The sequence below is a fragment of the Tasmannia lanceolata genome, unplaced genomic scaffold (assembly GCF_043159265.1).
Source record: "Tasmannia lanceolata isolate RefF3 unplaced genomic scaffold, GAP_Taslan_0.1 ptg000019l, whole genome shotgun sequence".
NCBI classification, from domain to species: Eukaryota; Viridiplantae; Streptophyta; class Magnoliopsida; order Canellales; family Winteraceae; genus Tasmannia; species Tasmannia lanceolata.
In genome coordinates this window covers 4019153-4040976 of record NW_027518696.1, presented here as the reverse complement: position 1 = coordinate 4040976, position 21824 = coordinate 4019153, and the positions used below count along the sequence as shown (strand labels likewise).

At 37.3% G+C, this 21824-nt stretch overlaps 2 protein-coding genes across 7 annotated transcripts in view; both read right to left on the bottom strand.

Annotated features, from left to right (window-relative positions):
* The window catches only part of LOC143853325 (sugar transporter ERD6-like 7), a 31300-nt gene extending 29155 nt beyond the window's left edge, over window positions 1-2145 (bottom strand). For 2 of the 4 annotated variants that reach the window (XM_077363053.1, XM_077363056.1), the window contains exons 1-2: window positions 1836-2143; window positions 1155-1217 (exon numbers count right to left, since the gene is read on the bottom strand). In XM_077363053.1, coding sequence (XP_077219168.1) covers window positions 1155-1217; window positions 1836-2030 — 258 coding nt within the window. In that variant the 5' untranslated portion in view covers window positions 2031-2143. Of the gene's footprint in view, window positions 1-1154; window positions 1218-1835 lie in introns of all 4 variants that reach the window. The other 2 variants (XM_077363054.1, XM_077363058.1) reach the window with 2 other exon arrangements.
* Window positions 2146-5312: 3167 nt separating this feature from the next.
* Window positions 5313-20798, bottom strand: LOC143853324 (sugar transporter ERD6-like 7). 3 transcript variants are annotated; one of them, XM_077363052.1, is made up of 19 exons: window positions 20200-20798; window positions 19019-19208; window positions 11820-11882; window positions 8860-8949; window positions 8358-8417; window positions 8171-8236; window positions 7978-8043; window positions 7805-7880; window positions 7588-7652; window positions 7401-7493; window positions 7081-7161; window positions 6882-6966; window positions 6754-6800; window positions 6618-6680; window positions 6480-6539; window positions 6311-6391; window positions 6144-6203; window positions 5924-6038; window positions 5313-5677 (listed from the first exon to the last, which is right to left on the bottom strand). In XM_077363052.1, the coding sequence occupies exons 2-19, from the start codon at window positions 19193-19195 to the stop codon at window positions 5541-5543; spliced, it is 1485 nt and encodes a 494-aa protein (XP_077219167.1). In that variant the 5' UTR covers window positions 19196-19208; window positions 20200-20798; the 3' UTR covers window positions 5313-5540. The 3 variants fall into 3 exon arrangements, with proteins under 3 accessions (XP_077219167.1, XP_077219165.1, XP_077219166.1); XM_077363050.1 differs by having other exon boundaries at window positions 19019-19204; XM_077363051.1 differs by having other exon boundaries at window positions 6338-6391; window positions 19019-19204.
* Between the last annotated feature and the right edge of the window lie 1026 nt (window positions 20799-21824).

Sequence of the window (21824 nt, the reverse complement as noted above, 5' to 3'; positions counted from 1 at the left end):
TGAATTCTATTCTATATAACATCCATGTCCTTTTATGATTACATTGTGAGCTTGAAGGTGTTGGTAAAAAAAAAAATGATGTAGAGAAATATAAACAAAAATAAACTGACTAATTCAGCCGACAAACATATTCCTTTATTTTTCTCAACAAAGTCTTTACATTGTGTTATATATGTTCTTCTTTGAGCTCTCCATGTCAAAATATCATTTTCACCTTCAATTATTTTAACTCTAAGTTGAGCACAACTGCCACAGTCAAGCCAACTCTAACAATAGTCAAACAAACAACACGAGAGAAAATTTAATTAAAACGAATGCATGTCTTCTGAACATAATCAATAATCAGCCACCAAGCTTTGTATCTTTCAACATTGTCCTTGAGTCCTTCAACTTGTAAACCCATCTATAACCATTGCCATACGCCTCTTTAATAATTCTGCCAAATCTTACATTTTATTTTTACGCAGGGATTCCATCTCCTCCTCTGTGGAACTTCTCCATTCACTAGCATCAAATGTCTCACAAGCTTCTCGGTGATAATATGCCTCACTTTCTTTTGAAAGGCACACATAAGAACTAACACTATTAGCTTGAGGATTGATAGATGTGGCATAGTATTTCAATGTAGGTAGAGGCGTGGAATCCTTTCACGCTTACTTTAACATGTTTGAGTCTCAACAAGTGGAGGCTCTTCATGACGTGACCCTTCAAATTCTTCTAGTTCTTCTCGCATATTGTCAGGTTATTGAGGATCTGCTTTGTACCTATGATCTCATCACCTGCTCTTTGGGTTGGTATGCTACAAGGGAATAGAAATATCAGTGCCTCTATGTCGAATTTTTTATTTACCTCAGTTGAGTTAAAGGAGTTCTACATTGACTTGGTAGGGAAAAAAACTCGGCCGAGAACTCAGCCAGGGTAAAACCCAGTCAACTCGGGTGAGTTGGAGTTGTTAAATAATGATTTTTGTACATTTTAATCATGGCACCTTTCACTGTTGTGTGCATTTAAATAATGTTTCTAAGAAGAGAAAAAGATGTGGTGCATATAGAAAGAAATGGGAGGTGTCAATAACATTTTCCTTGACTTGAAGTAAGAATGTAATATAAATTGAAGTAAATTGTAAATGTTAATGGTAAAAGGCATGAGCAAACCTCTGCTAAAGTTAGACCAAGATCATCAATGATACTAGACTGAGTAGGCGCGGAATAGCCCATCTGCAAAACCCGCAAAGTAAGATTAAGGAAACCCATATATTTTCTCTATCAATCTCCATAAGCTACTACCATCTATGATTAGTTTGGTAAGTAGGTGAAAATAATGCATTTCAACCTTCCTAATATTAGTTCAGAGTAATTAGGCCCCGTTTGTTTTGGATTTTGAGTACCGATTGTGAGACAAAACTGATTACTAGACTCAAAGTTATGTTAAACTTGTTATCATAATTCTCTTAACAAAAATGTCCTCGCCCGATCAGATTCAGCTTCATAGTTCAAAAACCTTAAAAAGTAGGCTCAACTCGGTTGAAAGCGTCAACTCGAACGATTTACTATTCAGATTAAATCTTGAGCACATTATTCTATTGATGCATAAATATTTTGCTTATATATTAATTAATAGAAGAAGCAAGGTGGAGTGGTTAGGGTCACTTTAAAAAGGAGGCCGTGGATTCAAATCTTCTTGTAGGTTTCAACACTTTAGATGAGTTGTTGACGAGTCAACTCGTTTTACCAGTGAGCCGAGTCAACTCGGTAGTGTGCCAAGTTGAAAGATCAGGAAAAAGGATTTATATCTGTTTTAATTATCAAAGAAACCATTAAAATGCGATTACTTACACATGATCCGAATGCGAAAGAGCCCCAAACAGCGATGAAGGTGCTGAACAGAACCATGGATATAGAGCCTTTGTTGTTGTTAGGAGACCCATCTTCTTCACAAGTAGAGGAGCTCTTCCCTCCCTTCATCAGAGGCTCTCTCATCTCCTCTGGTTCCATGTTTTCTCCTCTTTCCATCTGTCCAGAGATGGCCATACCAATTAAATCTATCTACCTATACAATAAACAAAACAGAATGCAGAGATATGAATTCAAAACTAAGAGAGTGTGTCCGTGAGAAACAATGAGATGTGGTTCACTACTACACGCTGATGTGATATATAAGCCCTTCTAAATTATAGTTAGGGGTGTTAATGGATCCACTTTGTATCCATGCGTACCAGTCACTATTCGTTTGGGTCCCTTGGTTGCACAAAAGTCAGGATGTCTTGTCAGTATATATGTCCCGACTTGTCAGTATATATATAATAGAGTTCCTAAGGTGTCGCCTCATATAGCTTATATGAGGTGGCGCTTAAAAACATAAGGGGCCCACTTTGGTTGGATGATCCAAAGCATGCATTTGCTGCGCTCGAGCACAGAAACAGGGTGGGGCCACATTTTGGGTGGGATTCAAAGCATTCATTTGATGGGCCCTTTTATGGGTAGGGTGTCCACAAAAAATTAGCTCCATTAGATCACCTTAGGGTGTCCATTTGTGGGGGCTAAAAATTGACAGATTTGTGGACAAACAGTATCTGTCCATTTTTTGCCCCACAAATGGACACCCATTGGTGATCCAATGGAGCTGATTTTTGGTAGGCCCCCCATCCATGATAGGGCCTTCCAAATGAATGCTTAGGACCACCCCCCCCCCAATGGCCCCACGCACCATCTATAGCCAAACCCATGCATTCGAATGGGACCCGGATCACCCCCCATGACAGGTGGGTCTCATTCACCATCTATAGCCAAATCCATGCATTCGAATGAGACCCGGAATATTTTGAAAGGTGGCTGAAATCTGTAGTATTATGTACTAAATGAGCACGTTCTGTATGAAAAATAATCAGGTTCGTCAATATTTTGAAAGGCATCCTAAATCCGTAGTATTATGTAATCTGTTCACAAACATCCGTAGTATTATATAACATATGTACCCAATCTGTAATTTTGCAAAGAAAAAACTTCACTACGTTGACTTTGTCCACTCTTTTTTATTAAAAAAGCATAAAGGAGGGGGTAGGATTGAAATTATGTGGGTTTAATGGGTGCCTTTGTTAAAAAGCATAAAAGAAGGGGTAGGATTGAAAATATGTGGGTTGAATGGGTGCATTTGTTAAAAAAAGTCAAAAAAGTGATGTATAATTCTATTAGAATTTTCGGAGAAATTCAAATAATTCTCTCCATTTCTCTTCTGCTAGATAGTATATATACTAGTAAAAAACTCTGTGCGATGCACGGGCCAACAAATAACTGTACGGACCACAGCCTAGGTTGATCCAAACCGTCCATGTGATGGAACACAACATCAATAGGCTGTGCCCCAAAAATCATTTCTATAGACTGATCCTAGCCCTCCAATCTATAGAAGTTTCCATAAAATGTTGCTCCTCTTAAATCTGATGGTTAAGATCACCCTATAGATTTTTTTTTAAAAAAAAAGCATAGAGGGGGGTAGGATCAAAATTACGTGGCTTTAATGGGTGTCTTTGATAAAAAGCATAAAGGAATGGGGTAGGATTGTAATTATGTGGCCCTCATGGGGTGCCTTTGTGAAAAAGCATAAAGAAGGGGGTAGTATTGCAAATATGTGGGTTGTCAACCTCATGTAGTAGCAGGGAGTGTCATTACTCATTAGTAATATATATGAGAAAACAGTTTCTACACACAAGTGTAGATAAGTTATCTACACAGTAGCTTAAAATATAGTGGAGGGCATCTTGTTTAGGTCATCCAAAGCATTCATTTGATGGGCCCTCACATAGATAAGGTGTGCCCAAAAAATCAGCTTCATAGGATCATCCTAACCCTTCGAACCGTGGAGGCAAAAAATGGACAGATTTGTGAAGGTTTATACACGTCCATTTTACCTCCACAAATCTTAGGGTTGGGATGATCCTATGGAGCTGATTTTTTGTGGACACCCTATCTATGTGAGGGCCAATCAAATGAATGGTTTGGATGACCTAAACAAGATGCCCTCCACTATATTTTAAGCTAGTGTGTAGATAACTTATCTACACTTGTGTGTAGAAACCGTTTTCTCATATATATTACTAATGAGTAATGACACTCCCTGCTACTACATGAGCTTGACAACCAAACACTACTTACCACTATTCTACGAGGTAAGTTCCACGTAAATCCAATGCTTGTCTCCTCCCTGTTGACTACTTATACCACTACTCTTCATGGTAAACAACTGCAACCAAACTGAGTCTCAAATCCTTTTCAAGTGCTTTCTGATTCTTAATTTCTAAGTTTGGGTCATGATCCATTCTAACCATCCGTTAGAGTTTGGGGTTAAAGGAAGGAAGAGGGAAGAAACTTGAAAGAGATGGGAGAATCATCATCGAGCCAGAAAATGAAATGTTGTGTGTCATTTTGAGTAGGATTTTTTTAGTGTTACATGTATGACATAAATACAAAAACATGAAGGTATTTTTGGACATTGGCACCTTCCATTCATATCTAGGACAATCCATCCGATTTTGTGGTTATTTTCTTAGTTACGCTCCAAAATAATTTGGGACCTTAAGATAAGGATCCAATGGACACGGTTTGGATCTGATAGTTGTGCCTAACTCTTGTCCACTAAGGTCCTGGTTTCTTTGAATCCATCGAATCATGTGGGTCCATTGCACCCCTAATTTTATATACACTAGCCTTAATATTAGTTTCCTTCACCTAATACATAAATGGCCCACGCTAGGCATGCTAGATTCCACTGAAGTGGATCCAGTGTTCATAGCTGACAGTCGTTCTTATCACAATCCTCGTGTTAGAGATACCTCACAGTCGTACCTACCAAACAAGTGAAAGAATGTTTTTTTCCATCCCCCTCTATGTTATTTCCACTACCCTTTCTCTCCATTTTCATAGCCTCTTGTTTGCCAAAAAAAGACAAACAAGAGGGTTGGAAATACTTGCCACCTCCAATCAGTGAAATTCAAATTAAATCACCCCATTTGATGGGTGAGCCATTCTAACCATTTAAACTGGACAGTTATTTTCAAATTGGGTAGTTTATTAATTTACCTAAATAGACACCCAAGTTGAAATTTGAAACCAGAAGACATAATCTACTTGTTTGCAAGTCTTAAAACTCTAGACAGTAGTTTAAATCTTTTCAAAGCTTAACTAAAAAGTTAAACCCAAAGGGTCTGTTCTTCGTGAGGATAGCAAGCTGGGGTTTATTTTAGACAGAAATGGAACCTGATTCGCAATTGGGTTCACGTTTAAAGTGTGCCATACAAACACACTTCCAAAACAATATTGTTTTTCATGGCATTGATTCTTAAATGAATCCTCCCATCACCTGTTGCAGAAATAATTCGAAATTGCGTTCATACAATGTAACAATAGTTGCAGAATTGAATTGTCCGGAAATTGTGTTGAGGATGATGTCGACATAAATCTTCCCAATGTTTGCAACTGGCATTTCATCTCTTAACAATAAATTGAGATTCAAAAAATTTCCAAAAATGCTTTGCTGATATACGTCTATTTAGCATTTTCTTCTTTCTGAGAGTTCATGGAAGCCTGTATTTCTTCAAGACTTTTCCCTTTTGTTTCTGGTACTAAGATTATGATAAATGGAACAGTTATTGCACAAACTCCAGCAAAGAGGAACATGGTACCTAAAACCAGAAAAAACATGTAAGCCATGGCTCTTAAAATCAAAACATCATGATCTGATAAAAGCACAACACCACACAAAAACATGAGCTTTTATGATAAGATGTTGGTAGTCCCAACTGAATTGAATGTGCATATGGTTTGTTGAGTATTTTTATTGCAATTAATTCTTATATTGCTAGATAGTATGTACCATTACACATCTTAGATTGGAGTGAATTGAAAAGATATATATGAATTCCCTTCACCTGAAGAGCTCCAGCTCATGAGAAAGTTGAAGGTATATGAAGTCACCCAAGCCCCAAACCAGTGCATCAGAGTTACCATGCTTCCAGCAGTTCCTTTCACGTTTATCGGGAATATCTGTAACAAAAGCAATTTTCAAGCAACATCACAGCACGACAAGGAATTTGAAAATATACAGAAGATATCATTCCAATAGAAAAACAAGCTTTGCAAGTCCCCTACCTCTGACATTATAACCCAAGGAACTGGTCCCATTCCAAAAGAGAAGGACCCTACGTAAATCTGACAATGGGAAAGAAAAACAAAGCAAATTAGAAATTTCACTAAAGAAAGTACAAGTCTTCGCCAATTACTGCGAAATTAGAAAACAGAGTTACAAGGAAAAATACAATTCTTGGAATGTATTGTTTGTTTACCAACATGCCGACGAGAGCTAGGATTGGCACCCAATCAGCTGAAAATCCATGGTCCTGTTTCATAGAATGATATTAATTTATGAAAAACAAAAGAGGAATCCATTCACAATAAATTTGTTTTGGCTGGTGTTTTGATATTTGCCTTGAGATAGAATGAAATTCCGGCTAAGAAGGTACCCAAGAATGTCCCTGTTGCAGAAATCTGAATTGCAAAACAAGCCTTAATAATTCCAGACCCATATGGTATTGATCTTCAAAGATTAAGGTATTTATTGCCTACCAGTAAAAGAGGCCTCCTTCCCATTTTATCCATGAAGACTGCACCCATTACAGTTACTGGAACCTACAAAATAGTATTGTATACAACAATATGGATTAAAGGATACTGAAGATGGGACAGTGAGAGAGTTGATCACCTGAATGCAAGCCCACAAGAGAGTCCCAACTTTTCCCGAAGAAAATCCTGAAATTACAAATAGACAATAAATATACATTTTCATTTAAAAAATTCAAGGGAAGTCAATCTCAAGCAAGAGATCTATACCAGCAGACACAAAAAGATTGCTCACGTAAAACGAAAATCCATTGATACCCCCAAATTGCTGAAAGAAAATTAATCCGACTCCAATCTGCATATTGAAACTTAGTAATGTGATGCTTACCCATAACTAAAAAGTCCATTATAATACAGTAATTAAACTAGAAAACATATTTCAAGTTGTTTAGATAAGAAAGTCACTTACAATTACTGAACGGGCATACCTCCTTTGAAACAAGTCTAGCATCTTAGCCTTTGGAAGTTTCTCAAGTGTTTCAATATAGTCCTGTGTAGTGACATTAGCCCATCATCACCAATCCATGATCTAATTCTAATATTTAGGCCATGTTCGTTTTGGATATTGAGAATTGATTTCGAGACAAAGACTGATTATTTAACTCAAAAATATTTATTGCAATTTTGAATCCAATTATCAGTTTTGGACTCAAAATCCATTCTCAAAATTCAAACGAACAGGGCCTTAACAGTCTCAATCACATTGATGTATAGAGTTAAAGTGAGAACTTGAATTTCAGTTGCTTCTTCAGAAATATCAGCATCCTTTCCACGGAGCCTCTGGAGTGCTGCTTGAAATTCCTTTTTCTTGCCAACCTTTGCCTATAACAAGATAATGCATTTGTAATTCATACGATCCTGTTTAGTGTTCCACACAGAATACAAATAATGATCTTTCGTATATTTTATAACTTACTAGCCATCTAGGGGACTCTGGAATGAAGAAGAGTCCCGAAAGTAGAATGATGCATGGGATAATTGCTGCACGAAAAACCAGACAATTAGTCTCTTCTTATTGGACACTTTCTATCTACGATTTCACTTTTCACTTTTCTTTTCCATCTTTACTTTTTAAAAATTTTCAAGGCATCTTATCAATAGGAGTAACAACATTTACATGGAGTAGAACTTACCAGTTAGTGCCAGTGTGCGCCATGATACAAATGTCCCTATTATGTAGAGAACAGATACTCCAGTACAGATCATAAGCTGTGAAATAAGTAGATCATAAGAAGATTTCAATTAGTGACTAATTTTTTTAGCTGGTCATTTTATTAAACAGCCCTTGTAACAGTCTTTCTCCCACCTGATTTAACGTTGTAAGGCCTCCTCGGAGATTCTTAGGTGTTATTTCAGCTATGAACACCGGTACCTGTTCATCACCAAGGTTACCAATAAACAGTATAGAAAGGTTTACAAAAATACTGTAAAAAATGCAGATTTATCAAGTTTAATACTATAATTAGGCAAGAAATTTTTTGTTAACAATGGAAGCATACCACAAAAGATACAACACCAGCTCCATATCCTGTGCAAAATCGTCCGATGTCTAGAGTCCAAGCATCCTTCGTAACAGTCCATAATAGAGGTCATAAAGCAGTTTTAAATGGATGAAGTTGCCAATTGAGAAGTTCATCTGGATCCAAAATTCCAATCTTCCAAATTCAAGGAAAAGAGATGAAAAACCTTAGAAAAGTAAATAACAATCCATCCTGCAGCACAGAAAGTAGCGGAAATTCTCATTGCCTGCATTCATGAAACAAATCAAAGTTCGCAGAGTTAGTTTCAAAACATGTTGCACACTATGCCATAAATATCATTCTCAGGAATTTCTCAGCAAGGGAAAATTTTGGGATAGATTTTTTTTTTCTTATTTTTTCAGGCTTATGTCGGGGGAAAATGATAAAATTAAAATTATTTAAAAAATATATAAATATATAAAATTTAAGAAAAAATGTAAAATAAAAATATTGTAAAAATATCGGGATAATATCATGATATTATTGCGATATTTTTACAATAACAATGAAAATATCGCTATATTTTTAAAATCTCATGATTATTTCGGGATTATTTCGTTTTATCAAAAGTCGTGATCGAAATGCGATATTTTAAAAAATGTAAGAGATATTTGTGACATAGGTTGCACACGCCTGATACATGAGTCTAATTCTATTGTGCTCCTTACCCATTTCCGACCAAAAAAATCAGCGATACGACCGCTCGTGATTGCACCAATCATTGCACCGATATTCAATATGGAACCGAAGAAGGAGTACTGCGTGGTGAGACGATAATTATTAAGTCTACATTCACAAGATACCCTGAAAATTCTAAGGATTATAGAATTGTAATTCATCATGATAATGGATCGATGAGAATAATTGAAACTGCAGATGCCTATTACTAAAAGGAGTTTTTATATGGTGACCGACCATCAAGTACCGTCAAAAGGGTACCCCCCTTGATATTTGATCCAACAGCTACCCACTTTTTAAGAGGCTGCTGTTGGATCTACTTTTGAAGTACCACCATCACGTGACTTGAAGGTCGTGCATCATATAATTTCTCTACTAAAAGAATCTTTAGTTACAAGAAACTCCAATAAGTTAGTCGAGTTAATTGAAATATCAAAAGAAAATGATCTGGTTAGTGATGATATTGAAAATTGACAGTATCTCAACCCGATATAACATTAAGGCCCTGTTCGTTTTAGATTGTGACAACCAATTGTGAGACCCAAACCGATTATTGGACTCAAAATTACATTTAATTTTGAGTCCAATAATTGTTTTGGGGCTCACAATCGGTTTTTAGAATCCAAAATGAACAGGGCCTAAGGATACAAAGAAATAGACAATCGCCATTAATGCATCATTATACATTTGCAAATAAAACTAATGGAGTTTTAAAAAAACTCAGACCATATTAATCGATAGAGAAATACAATGCGAGGTTAGAGGCAAAAGAATTTAGTTAAAAGAGATGATTAATTATGAAAAAATATATTCTCTGGTAGCTAAATTCATATCCATAAAAATAATTACATCAACGATGGCATACTTTGATTTAGAACATTATCAAAGGAATGCTAAGACTATTTTTCTCGACAGAAAACTTAAAAAAGGAGGGGCGGCCCAGTGCACGAGGCTCCCACCATTGCGGGGTCTGGGGAGGGCTAGATGTACGCAGCCTTACCCCCGCTTTGCAGAGAGGCTGTTTCCGTGACTCGAACCCGTGACCATCAGGTCACAATGGAGAACCCTTACCATTGCGCCAAGGCTCGCAACGGTAAGGTAAATGTATTATTTTTCTCAACAGAAAACTAGACGAAGATAAATAAATGTACTATTCAACCAAGAGGATATGAAATTTAGGGCAAGAAGATAAAGACCACAAACTAAGGAAATCATTATATGGATTAAATAAAATCTTCAAGAAAGTGGTATTACATGTTTCACAATGCTAGGATAAAAATTGGTTTTAGGTCAAACAACTTTGATCATTGAGTATGTACTTAGATTAGTTGGAGCTTATTTGTGACATGTCATTATATGTTGACGGCATTCTACTAGCTGACAAATTATTTGTCTATGATTGGCAAAACAAAATCTTGGTTAAAATCCCAATTCAAAAGGAATGACGAGTGAATCTTCATTTTTCTCAGGAATTAAAATAATAAAAAGGGAATTGCTAGAGTCCATCGCAAAAGGCATTTCACGGTTGGTCTGTCGCACGTCAGACCAGCCACCTCGTGAATGGAGACAAAAGCTGTTGTCTTCATTCATGAGGTGGCTGGTCTGCTAGCGTCCATCGCAAAAGGCATTTCGAGGCTGATCTCGTGAATGGAAACAAAAGCAACAGTCTTCATTCATGAGGTGGCTGGTCTAAAATGCAACAGACCAGCCGCGAAATGCCTTCTGCGATGGATCCTAGCAAATCCCTAATAAGAAATAGAAAGTTCAAACTTCTATGCTTATCGCAAAAAAAGGTATTGAAGAAATTTAAAATAGACATGTCAAATGCAATGGACAACTCCATTTGCAGAGGTACTGAGTTGATTAAAAATATGGCACCATCTAATTATGATATCTAGAAGGTGACCATATTATGAAACATTTGTATGTGGATATATCTTCCAAGGAGACTTCTTGTCTTTTTATCTTCTATAAAAGATGGCTAAGGGTCTCATTTTCAAAAGACACTCTCCTCTTTTTCTCTAAGTACGAGCAATATGGTGGCTTTGAATTTGGGTGAAGCTCTTGTTCTTAGCATAAGCTTTGTACCCTTGGGACTTATGTCCTGGTAGCCATCTGCATAGGTGAGGAAATTGAAGTCTTTAAGAGAAAGCCTTGGCTTGCCTTTCCTAGCTCCCAATTTTCTAACCCTCTTTCTACATTCTCTCTGTGTTTCTTACTTTGATTATTTGCATCTCCACCGTTTAGATCATTCACCATACAAATTTGTCCAAACATACTACAACTACAACTACTACCTAAAACAGGAGAAGAAAGAAAAAAAGATTTGTTGTGAAAGTTCTGAAAAAGAAGAAAAAACATATTTATTGTGAAAGCTTCTACACATACAATAGCTTCTCTTAGATAAAACACACTCTCTACTTCTTTCTTTCTTACTGGGGTAAAAAAACAACAACTACTACTCGTATACATAAATCTCAAAAGAAGTAAAGAACCTATTTCTATTACAACTACAGCTCCTAACTAGTAGTTTTTTCTTATTATTATTGAAGAGTAACCATCAAACAGTGACTCTTTGCCTACTCATTCTCTAATAGGATATGTTGTTTTCCAAGCCTAACTCAATACCCTAGCAACTTAAATGTTTGAAATTTCATAATTGAGGCTGCTAGTGTAATGTTAAAATCAATTGCAAAATTCCATTCCCTGTTGAAAAAAATTGTATGACAGTTGACAACCAAGAAACAGCATGATTCAGATAATTCATGTGATGGATCCTCCATGGGTCTTAGGAAAGAGAGTAAGCCACCATTTTTTAGCATTTTTCTTCCAAGACAGAGATGAAGAGATTGGTTGAGAAAACACAAAGGGTGAAAATAATAACTAGCTTGAACTATAGATTAATTGAAGTAAAAGCGGATGACCTAAATTATAGAAGGCAGAAGCAAACCTCAGCTACAGAGAGACCTAGATCATCTGTGATACTCGACTGAGCAGGCGCAGAGTATCCCCCCTGCAAAACCAGCCACTTATGATTAGCAAAAACCATATAACTCGCCTCCAAACTTCATTAGCAACATAAAATCTACGCCTAGAAGCCTGTAAATCATCAAAATCTTGCGACCTATGCGAGTTAATACGTCGGTGAAAATACGAATTAAAGCCTTCCAAAATTATTTGAATTATTGCTACTTATTTAATACCACCCACTGAGGAAATTGATTTTACCTAGATCCCTTAAAAAGTAGCGTGGGGCCCTTCGATTTCAGGAAAGCCTTGTTATCCGAGTTCGAATAATATGGAATTTCTTCTCACACTTTGGATGGGCTAATTATGTCGACATTCAAGAACTAGATCATGCAAGGTTTAAAAGAGATTTACAGCCGTTTTAGATGCCACTAAAAGTGGCCCTTACAGGTTTAGGCAATTCGGCCCATATCTTAGTTGGAAGGTGCTTTGTGTTGGAACACCTTCTGTTAAGGGTCTGTTCAAGTGAGGGTAAATACGAGAGTAATCCATTTCAGGGAAAACCATTTCAGAGTAATCTACTTACCTTGCATTAGTCTACCCGTGATTTTATTTCTGTTGTTCCAATATAAAGGGTAAACTAAGGGGCTATTTGATCTTAGTGTTCTAGTGCCACATATCGGAAGGGGTAAATGTATAACTTCTCTAAAATTTTCATTTTACTCCAATTAGATCAGAGGGCTAGACTCATCATCTCAAGAAGTTTTCAGTACCGCATCTTATGTATGATGGAGAATACTAAATGAGTGGTTTAGAATGTCATAATGACTGGACCTCACAGCATGATCTATTTCATAGTAATATTCAAGAAAAACATTCATCATCCTATTCTTCATCTTGTTTCAAAACAGAACATGTCATAAACAAAACACGTCAAAGCACTTTATATTAAGAATACACTGGGAAACATAATGTGCTAGAGTTAGGAATCCAACATCTAGAAGCTTTGGAAGTGATTAAATCAGTAAACAGACTGCACAAATTGCGATACGAGGAGAGATTTTGTATCTTAGAATAGATCAAACTGATTTGAGAATTACAGAAAACATGACAAGAATAGGAGAATAAAGATGTGTTGATTGTTTATTAAATTTCTGCAAATATATATAAATAAATAAATAAATACATATATATAGCAGGCTTTCATAAAAAATTCTGGATACTTCAATGTAATCTAATGATTCGAATCACACGCTTACATCTAATCCTAACTCTTTAATCTTTTTCCCTTTGAAACTGATACTTCAAAATTTAGAGCTGTTATTATTCAAATACAAGAGTTGCTGCCTGTTGATCTGTTCTATGATCTGTTATAAGTTAGATCTCTTTCTAACTTATAACAGATCATAGCGTGCAATTTTTCTGTCCTAAAAAATCACCATGACTAATTTAAAAAGAGCTTTTAATAGTCATTCAAGACAAATTTGGAAAATTAGGACAGTTTCAAGTTGATCACTGTGAGTCTAAAAAATTGTGGTAAAATAATATTCAAACACTTTCTGGTCTCACTTGTGCCACGGGTCTATTGTTTAGACCGGTGGCCTTAGTGAATCGAGGAGGAAAGTAGTAGTATTGATAGAGCAAGAGACATATATGATGGCACATCACTTCTACTGTACACATGAATGATAAATGCGCCACTTTTCATCACTTGGGACACCCAGCTACAGTGTATCTATGACTGAAAAGGTGCTGGATGTCCCTAGTGATGAAAAGGGGCGCATTTATCACTTCCCAAATGTTCTGATTCTAAAACTTTTCTGTTCTGGTCCATGTCAAGAGAAAAGAAAAGAAAAGGAACAGGCTATATGTAAAGAGAAAATGAAAAAGGTTTTTAAATCTAACATCTCAATTCCAAATAGGCCTTTAAGCCCATCTCAATGGTTGGAGTCAAAGCCTTTGACAGTCAGAAAAGAACAAGAGAGGCCTATCTGTTGTGTCAAATGCACTTTCAATTTCGAAAAAGAAGCAGGAATTTTCAAGTCAGCCCAAAAGATAACTTCAACTCTGCTTAGCTTTATTGATGTCAAAGAAATTGACAGATGTTCAAACCACTTGCCTTACTGGATGCCACAACATAGAACAGAGAACTTGTTTACCACATCCATTCAAGGCAAAACCTTCATCTCTGAAAACGCATGCCACAACATAGTACCAGTGCTTTGTTTACCACATCCACTCAAGGCTAAACCAGTGATCATACATTTCCATGAGAACAAGTTCTTCACAAACATCACATTAAGGACCGGGAAAATGCTACCAATGCTCCAACAGCTACCATACATGTCTACAAGGTCTGTCCCTAAGGTCACACTAATATCAACATTGTGTACTTTTATCCAGAGGTGCACTCATTCCCCTCCTTCCAAGGCCCCCTTTGCCCACAAACCGAAACAGGGCTAACTAATGCAGGCTCATTGGGCATGATTCTGTTGAAGTAAAAATGATTAAATAACACCAATTCTAACAGCTTAAACCTTTGTAGTAATTGGTAGTTTCACAGATTCCATGGCCAACCATCTCCTTGAACAGCACCAGAGTCTCTGTGCAAATTGCACATTGTGAGCACCCTGAAATCATTGCGTTCCAGGATGCCACTTTTCGTTCAGGCATTTCATCAAACACTCGCCGTGCTTTGTCTCTCTCACCGCCCTGGGCATACACTTAACACGGTAAACAGGTGATGAGCAGAACCCAGTTCTCCACAATTTGATTTTGTAACATGGCAATGGAGTTCCCTCCCCGAAAAGATAGAACAACATCTTATTAGAAAAAGGATATGTGAAATTAGACTAGTTCCAAGGTGCTCATATGAAGAGGGAAGAGAGGATAACAAAGGTATGCATTGTTGTCATCCTTAAGCCTAACTTCAATATTTTGATGGGTGATAAAAAAAAATTATTAAACTGAATCATATGATTAGAGATTGATAAGATTCAGTCACTAGTAGAATAACTTCAAAGGGTCTATCAAGGAGACATTATAGTTCCCAATCCTTAATCGATGTCCTAGGGTTTCTTAGGAATTTTCATTAACATTAATCAGTTGTTGGGGCTTCCACTCAAAAGCAAAGATTCGGAAGAAAAAATGGAAGTGGATTAAAAAAACAAAAAGAGCGAATGAATGGAGCACCCTGCCCTTAACGGCTAGCTTTTAAGGATGGGTTCTACTTGGGTCCTAACATGTGGTGTAGCTAGGACATGATAATCCCAGTTTACCCTCTAGGACGGAGAAAATTCCAGCGTTGCTTATGCATGGAGGGGAGATTGTTGCGGTTCTAGTCGAAAGCAAAGATCCCATCTCGGAAGAGTGAATGGATGTGGAAGGGCTCAGAACTACTTGGGCACCCTCCCCTTAACGGCTAGCTTTTTAGTGTGCGTTATACCCGAGTCCACATCAATATAACCAAACTTTAGAGCTTTAAAGTGTTGGAAATCTTGTCTTGTGGTAATGGTAAAACAGAAATGAGAGATGTGAGAGAGAGAGATGCTTCAAAGCGCGATGTTGCTTTCCTTGAGACAATATTCACCCCAACCAGTAAGTGTGCAAGAGGTACCACGAATTTGCCTCCAAGATACAAACCCAAGAATCACCCTCGGATGGAACAAGTATTTGCTAGTTAGAACGAATGGAACAAGTAGGTGTAATCTCCACCAAATAGTAAGCGGAAACAAACCCAAGAATCACCAAGCCAGGTGTAATCTCCACCAAACAGTAAGCGGAAACAAACCACTGTTTCTGCAGAAAACAATATGCTAGAACGAATTTTGTCAACATGCAGAAAAGAGCGCATTGGGCCCAACCATTCGGTCCGAACTCAAAGCCCAACCCGACCAAACCACTTAGCCCATACACTAACCCAACGGTCCATATATAATCTAAACCCTTCTACAACTTTTTCTCCAATCAATGTGGGAGTATCTTTCCAAATGACCTTTTTCTCTCTCCTCAAAAAGCAACTCTTTTTGCAAAACAAGAGCACCTTTTCTTGTAAATACTTTTCAAAATCTATTGATTTTGAAAATACAGTAACATAAAGATGATTAAAAGAGAACTACCACTCCGAAAATGACTTATAATCAATGATAAAAGGAACAATTACCAATGGGGGACAAACATTAGGCAAAATTATCAACAGGACCCATGCTTTTCAAAAATTATCAACGAGGGACGAAAGAGGTCTTGTCGGTAAAAGCTGAACCAAAATGCCCTTTGGCATTTACAACACATTTTGACTTTGTTTTTTCCTTTTTCCCTCTTCTTTTACTTTTCCATTATCACCTTTTTGATTTTTTACCCCACTAGTCATCTTCCTCCTTGTTCAGCCACCATTGTTGCTGGCAAATCTTGAAAACTTGAATGTTGAGTTCTTGCCATCTATCTCTTTGTATTTAGGTTTTGTTTTTCTTTTTTTTAATGGTTTTGCACTATTTTTCATTCCTGATTTATCTTGTTTAGGTTTAAGCGATTTGTATTTTAGGGTGAGTTCTGGAGATAATGCATGGATGGCTTCACTCACTTTTTTGGAAGACAAGTGGTTGTATAAGAAAAAGTTGATGTAATACATGAATGGATGGCTACACAATTTTTGATTTACTTAAATTTTTTTTTGGTAACACACAAATTGGGATGTAATACATGAAGTACATTTAATAAAAACAACATCCATTTCTTTTGTTATTTCTATCATGAGCAGAACTGTAATGACATTAGAAGAGTTACTATAGGCAGAGGGTTTTGTAGCAGAAAGGGTTTATCAACTCTCTGGAAGGGGGTTAGTAACTCTCAAAAGTAGGGTTACTAATTTTCGAATGGGCTTATCAAGTGCTTGAAAATTGGCCGAGCGTACTGGAGTTTTGGAAGAGGGTTTTCAAGTCTCTAGGATTGGGGTTATCTAGTATAAAAAATGAGGTTACCAATTTCCGAATGGGGTGATCAAGTCCCTGAAAATTGGCCAAGGATACTAGAGTTTTGGAAGGGGGTTTTCAGTCTCTAGGATTGGGGTTATTTAGTATAAAAAATGGGGTCACCAATTTCTGAATGGGCTTATCAAGTCATTGAAAATTGGTCGAGGGTACTGGAGTTTTGGAAGGGGGTTTTCAAGTCTCTGGGATTGGGGTTATCAAGTATCAAAATTGGTTACCAATTTCTGAATGGGCTTATTAAGTCCCTGAAAATTGGCCGAGGGTACTAGAGTTTTGGAAGGGGGTTTTCAAGTATTTGGGATTGGGTTATCTAGTATCAAAATGGGGTTACCAAATTCCGAATGAGCTTATCAAGTCCCTTATGAACACGTTTTTACTTTATGTTTTTTTTCACTCGTTCATTTTCACATTTTTTTTCTTTCTACCCTACGATTCGTCTTCCTCATCCTCCGTTGAAAGGGAGAAGGAGAAATGCAAAACCTAGATATTGAGAGATAGATGAGAATGAATTCACGTTTCAAATTTTTGAGTTTTCCCGCCTCCAATGGTGGCTAAATGATGAAGAAGATGACTGGTAAGGTAAAAATAAACAAAGTTGAAAATGAAAAAGTAAAAAAAAAGAGGGAAAGAAGAGAGAAGAGGGAAAAGTTGAAAAGCAAAACTTGCTTAAGAAAATGGCATTTTCGTCCAGCTTTTAATGACAAGACCTCTTTTGTCCCTCGTTGATAATTTCTGAAAAGCATGGGTCCTGTTGATAATTCCACCTAATTTTTGTCCCCCATTGGTAATTGATCCAGGATAAAAGGCAAATCCTAGGCCTATAGAGTGTATGTGAAATCGATCTTGTCGAGGTGTTCTCAAATGGAGTACTTGGTTCGACTTATGGTTGCAGCTCACATCAACTGATCTGTTCACGTCAGCCCTGAGGCAGAAGTAGGGCCTAGTGGCCAGTGCCCCTTTGAGGAAGGAGCTTTTCCTAAAAGCGACTTTCCTTTTACCATTTTCTTAGCTAAAATGCCAAAGAAGAGACAAAAGAGCTTGATGTGCATCCCTAGATGAAAAAACAAAACAAAACAGAACAGAGAAAAAGAACAATCACTAAACATAAAGTACTTTAGATTGTTATGTGTAGTGGATTGGATGGGGGAGATGAGGAGGATATGATAGATAGGCTTCCAATGTAGATATTGCTTTAAAAAGGTGAATAGATCTCAGCAGGCATTTTAGGTGAGTTATATTCTTACTTGGAAAATTATGAGCTAGTAGATGTACAAGTGGGGTCTAGTTCCTAACCAGCAAATTTGTGGACATTAAACATTTTAGATTAAATTTGTTTTTTTTTTTTTTGGTCTTATCCGTAAAAATGGAAGAAGAAGAAAATTTATGCTCATTTTTAAGTGTAAAAATGGAAGTAAAATTTGTGTCATGTTTCCAAATAAAGAAACAGAGCATTTATGTGTATAAAAGGATATTTGATGCCTAGCACATCAATAGCAAGACCTAACCAAAGAATGGCTTTCATTGAACAACTGGGTTGTCCCCCACTTGCACTTCTAGCCTCACATTTTAGGTTAATTTTGTTTGCTTTCATTGAACAAAGAGGAATGCTAGACTCACAGGAGCCCTTGCAAAAATAAACAGGGAAAGGGCACCCCTCATTGGTCAAAACCCCTCTAGGTGTCGACTCGAATCTTGACTCAGTCAGATCAAAAATGAAAATTAGCATATTTCTAGTGATTATTGAGTCAACCCACTGAGTACACCCAGTCAAACTCAGGCGAGGTTCTTAAAGGGCTGTTTTGTTTGCAGATAGCAGAGCCAGGATAGAGATGGATTATGGGTATCCTGTAAAACACTATTTGGTGGCTCTAGGAAATTGAGAACCAGGATCCCACTGACCTGGTTTTCGGGCTGCTTGTGAGTCAGTAGAATTCCATCTATGATTTGGAATGAAACTCGGTCCCAGTTTCAAAGGGGAGGGCGATTCATTGGTGAAACTCGTTCTTGACAGCTCACAAACAGCCCCCCCTAGTCAGACTTGACACACCCGAGTCGACTCGCCAAGTCAGAAAAACAAAGGCTGTAAACTTGATGACTCACCGAGTCAGACTCAGTTAGTTCACACTTTGCAAGATCAGAGAAAGAATTTATATATGTTCTACTGATGAAAATAATCATTAAAATTTTAAGTACTTACGCATGATCCGAATTCGAAGGAGCCCCAAACAGCGATGAAGGTACTGAGAAGAACCATGAAAATAGAACTTTTGTTGTTGTCATACTCTTCACGAGCAGAGGAGATCTTCATCAGGGGCTCTCTCATCTCTTCTTGCTCTATGTTGTCTCCATTTTCGACGTCTTCAGAAATGGCCATATCTATAATCTATCTAGTGACGCAACAAAGAAAACAAAAGGCAAAAGAATGAAGATGAATGAGAAGACACCACTACAACTATATGCACATCACTAACTGGAGGTGTATTATATAGCTAGATGTTGAGAGAGATGGATAGAGTAATGAGATATGGTTTAGACTAATGAGATGTGGTTCGACTGTGTATTTGCTGTAAATACACGAGATTATCTTCTCACTTAATTAGATATTAATTAGATGGGAATTGCTCGCTAGCAATTCCCTGTATTTGTCTATAAGTGATGTATAACACCCTGTCCGCAACCAGTAAAGTAGGTTAAGCCATTAATTTGATGATCTTGCCATTGGATAGGTAGTACCCCAAAAATATTCTCCATAGGATGAACCTAACCCTAGAATATATTTGGTGTGGAAAGTAAAAAAAAAAACAAGAATTGGGATTCATCCTCTGGATAACATTTTGGAGGAACGGCTAAGGAACACCGAATGAATGGTTAATTTAGAATTAGATCGTCCAAACATGTTTTACTTTTCTGGGTCAAGTATTCATGTGGAGAAGTGATATATGATATGAGAACTTATATGGTGCCCGACCGTCAAAACATAAAGGGCGCACTGCGCCCTTTATGTTTTGACGGTCGGGCACCATATAAGTGTTGGGTATATAATATAACCCATGTATGTTCTAATATAAGCCAAATAAGATAATGGACCGGTGTAGTGGGCCTATTTGGGCTAGGGCCCACTAATCTATTAAAACCTAGTGTATCTAATATATATAGGGGCTGGAGGCAACAAACTTGGTATTCCAAATTTGATACCTTAGGTGTAATGCTTCAAGCGACCTCTTGCTTGACCTAATTACTCTAACAATAAGTTCTCATATCATATATCTATCTTTCATGTGGGGCCCACTACTCTTTTTCAATGTGAACATATCATTTCCCTTGTGTTGGAATGCAATGAAGAAGTAAAAACAGTAGTTATCTAAAGATTAGATCCACCTTCCTCCTTGATTCCTCCTGTTTCTTGGGTCTTCTTTTCCTACCGTACTCACCTCTCGGACCCTCCATCCCAATCCCAAGTTGTATTCTTTTCAGAAAACCTCCATGAGGAAAACGTGCCTCTTTTGGGACCTCACTCACTTTTCGGGCCTGGTTTGGATCATAAGAATTTTCTTGAAATGTTTGATTACATATGAAAAAATAACTTGAACCACCGAAATTAAAGTTTTACTCACATGGACCTTAAATTAATAATCATATATATCCCTCTAAGTAAGCCGTAAAGATACAATTTCCCTCTAGCAGGTAGAAATGCATGAAAATTTTTTCCTAAGAAAAAAATTCCATAAGAAATGTTTTTCCTTCCTGCAATCCAGAAAAGGGCCGACCGATCAACTTTTCATGAAGCCTTTTAAACTTCCCACAAACTAACGTTCCAAAAGTCAACCCCTTCTATCCTTCTCCTACGTAAAATTCTGGACAGCTCCTGCTCTAAGAAAAATAGCTAGGGAGATTTTGGCAACCCCCGGTAGGATCTGCGTGCGAGTGAAGGAAGGAATAGAGCTTCTAGACTGCATCTCCATCAACACTAGCGTAAAACAGTAGTAAAATAGTATGTATTCTTTGTGTGTCAATCTGTGAATTGATTAGAAAAAACAAAATATTTTGTACACCAGAAAGTTAATTTTAATCTACCCAAACTCGGACCTTGGCTCTGCACGTGCTTGGATATGTGTTCATATAAAACCGAATCACCCAACAAATTCTAATGAAAGGCTCAAGCCTTTCCTCCCACTCCACCTCTTATATGGAGGTGAAACTCTTTCACAAGTTCCAATGTGGGACTAAGGGCGTGTTCAACAACTATTCTTTTCTAGGATTTTCCCTCCTTTTAGGGGTGTAGAATGTGGAAAACCAAACACTTGTACTCCGAGTTGCCATTCAGAGTTGGAAAATCAGGCTACCTCATAGAGAATCAAGCATAGATCCGTAGAAGGGTCTGTTCTCTGATTGTGGAATTTGGAAGGTGTTACGCACCGAACACGTACACCCTCGGTCGAAACTGGTCTCTACTCATGTGTGATCTCATTTAAGCGTTCTAAGTGTGAACAAATAAAATAGTTCAAACTAGCCTCAGGTGGGGTCGGACTATGGCGAACTATGTGAATCTCATCTAAGGTTGATGATAGATCGAAGCCAATACTAGTTGATAAAGGGAAAGAGAAAACCTAAAATATGGGCTTGACTAAAATCTTATTTAGTTGTTATCAGGGCTAGGTTGTGTTAAATGAGGCGTATTCCACCAGGATCAGAGAAAAGGTGAAGCCAAAAAACAAAGAAAATAGTATCAGGGGGCAACCATCGTTGTCAACCTGCCCACACTTGCAAACAACCAGTTGCATACCTATGGTGGTGGAACGATAATCTATTTTAAGGGTAGTGTTAAACCAGTAATTTACCTTTACCACTCTAACTTTATTTTATTTCGATCATATTTTGGTTTGAATCTTGCTTACAGATTTGAACAATTGCATATACTACTATTGTCGGTTTGTTCATCTTCTTCGTATTAACTATTTGATATATATCACATCTCACTTATATTGTTGAAGTGATAGATTTAT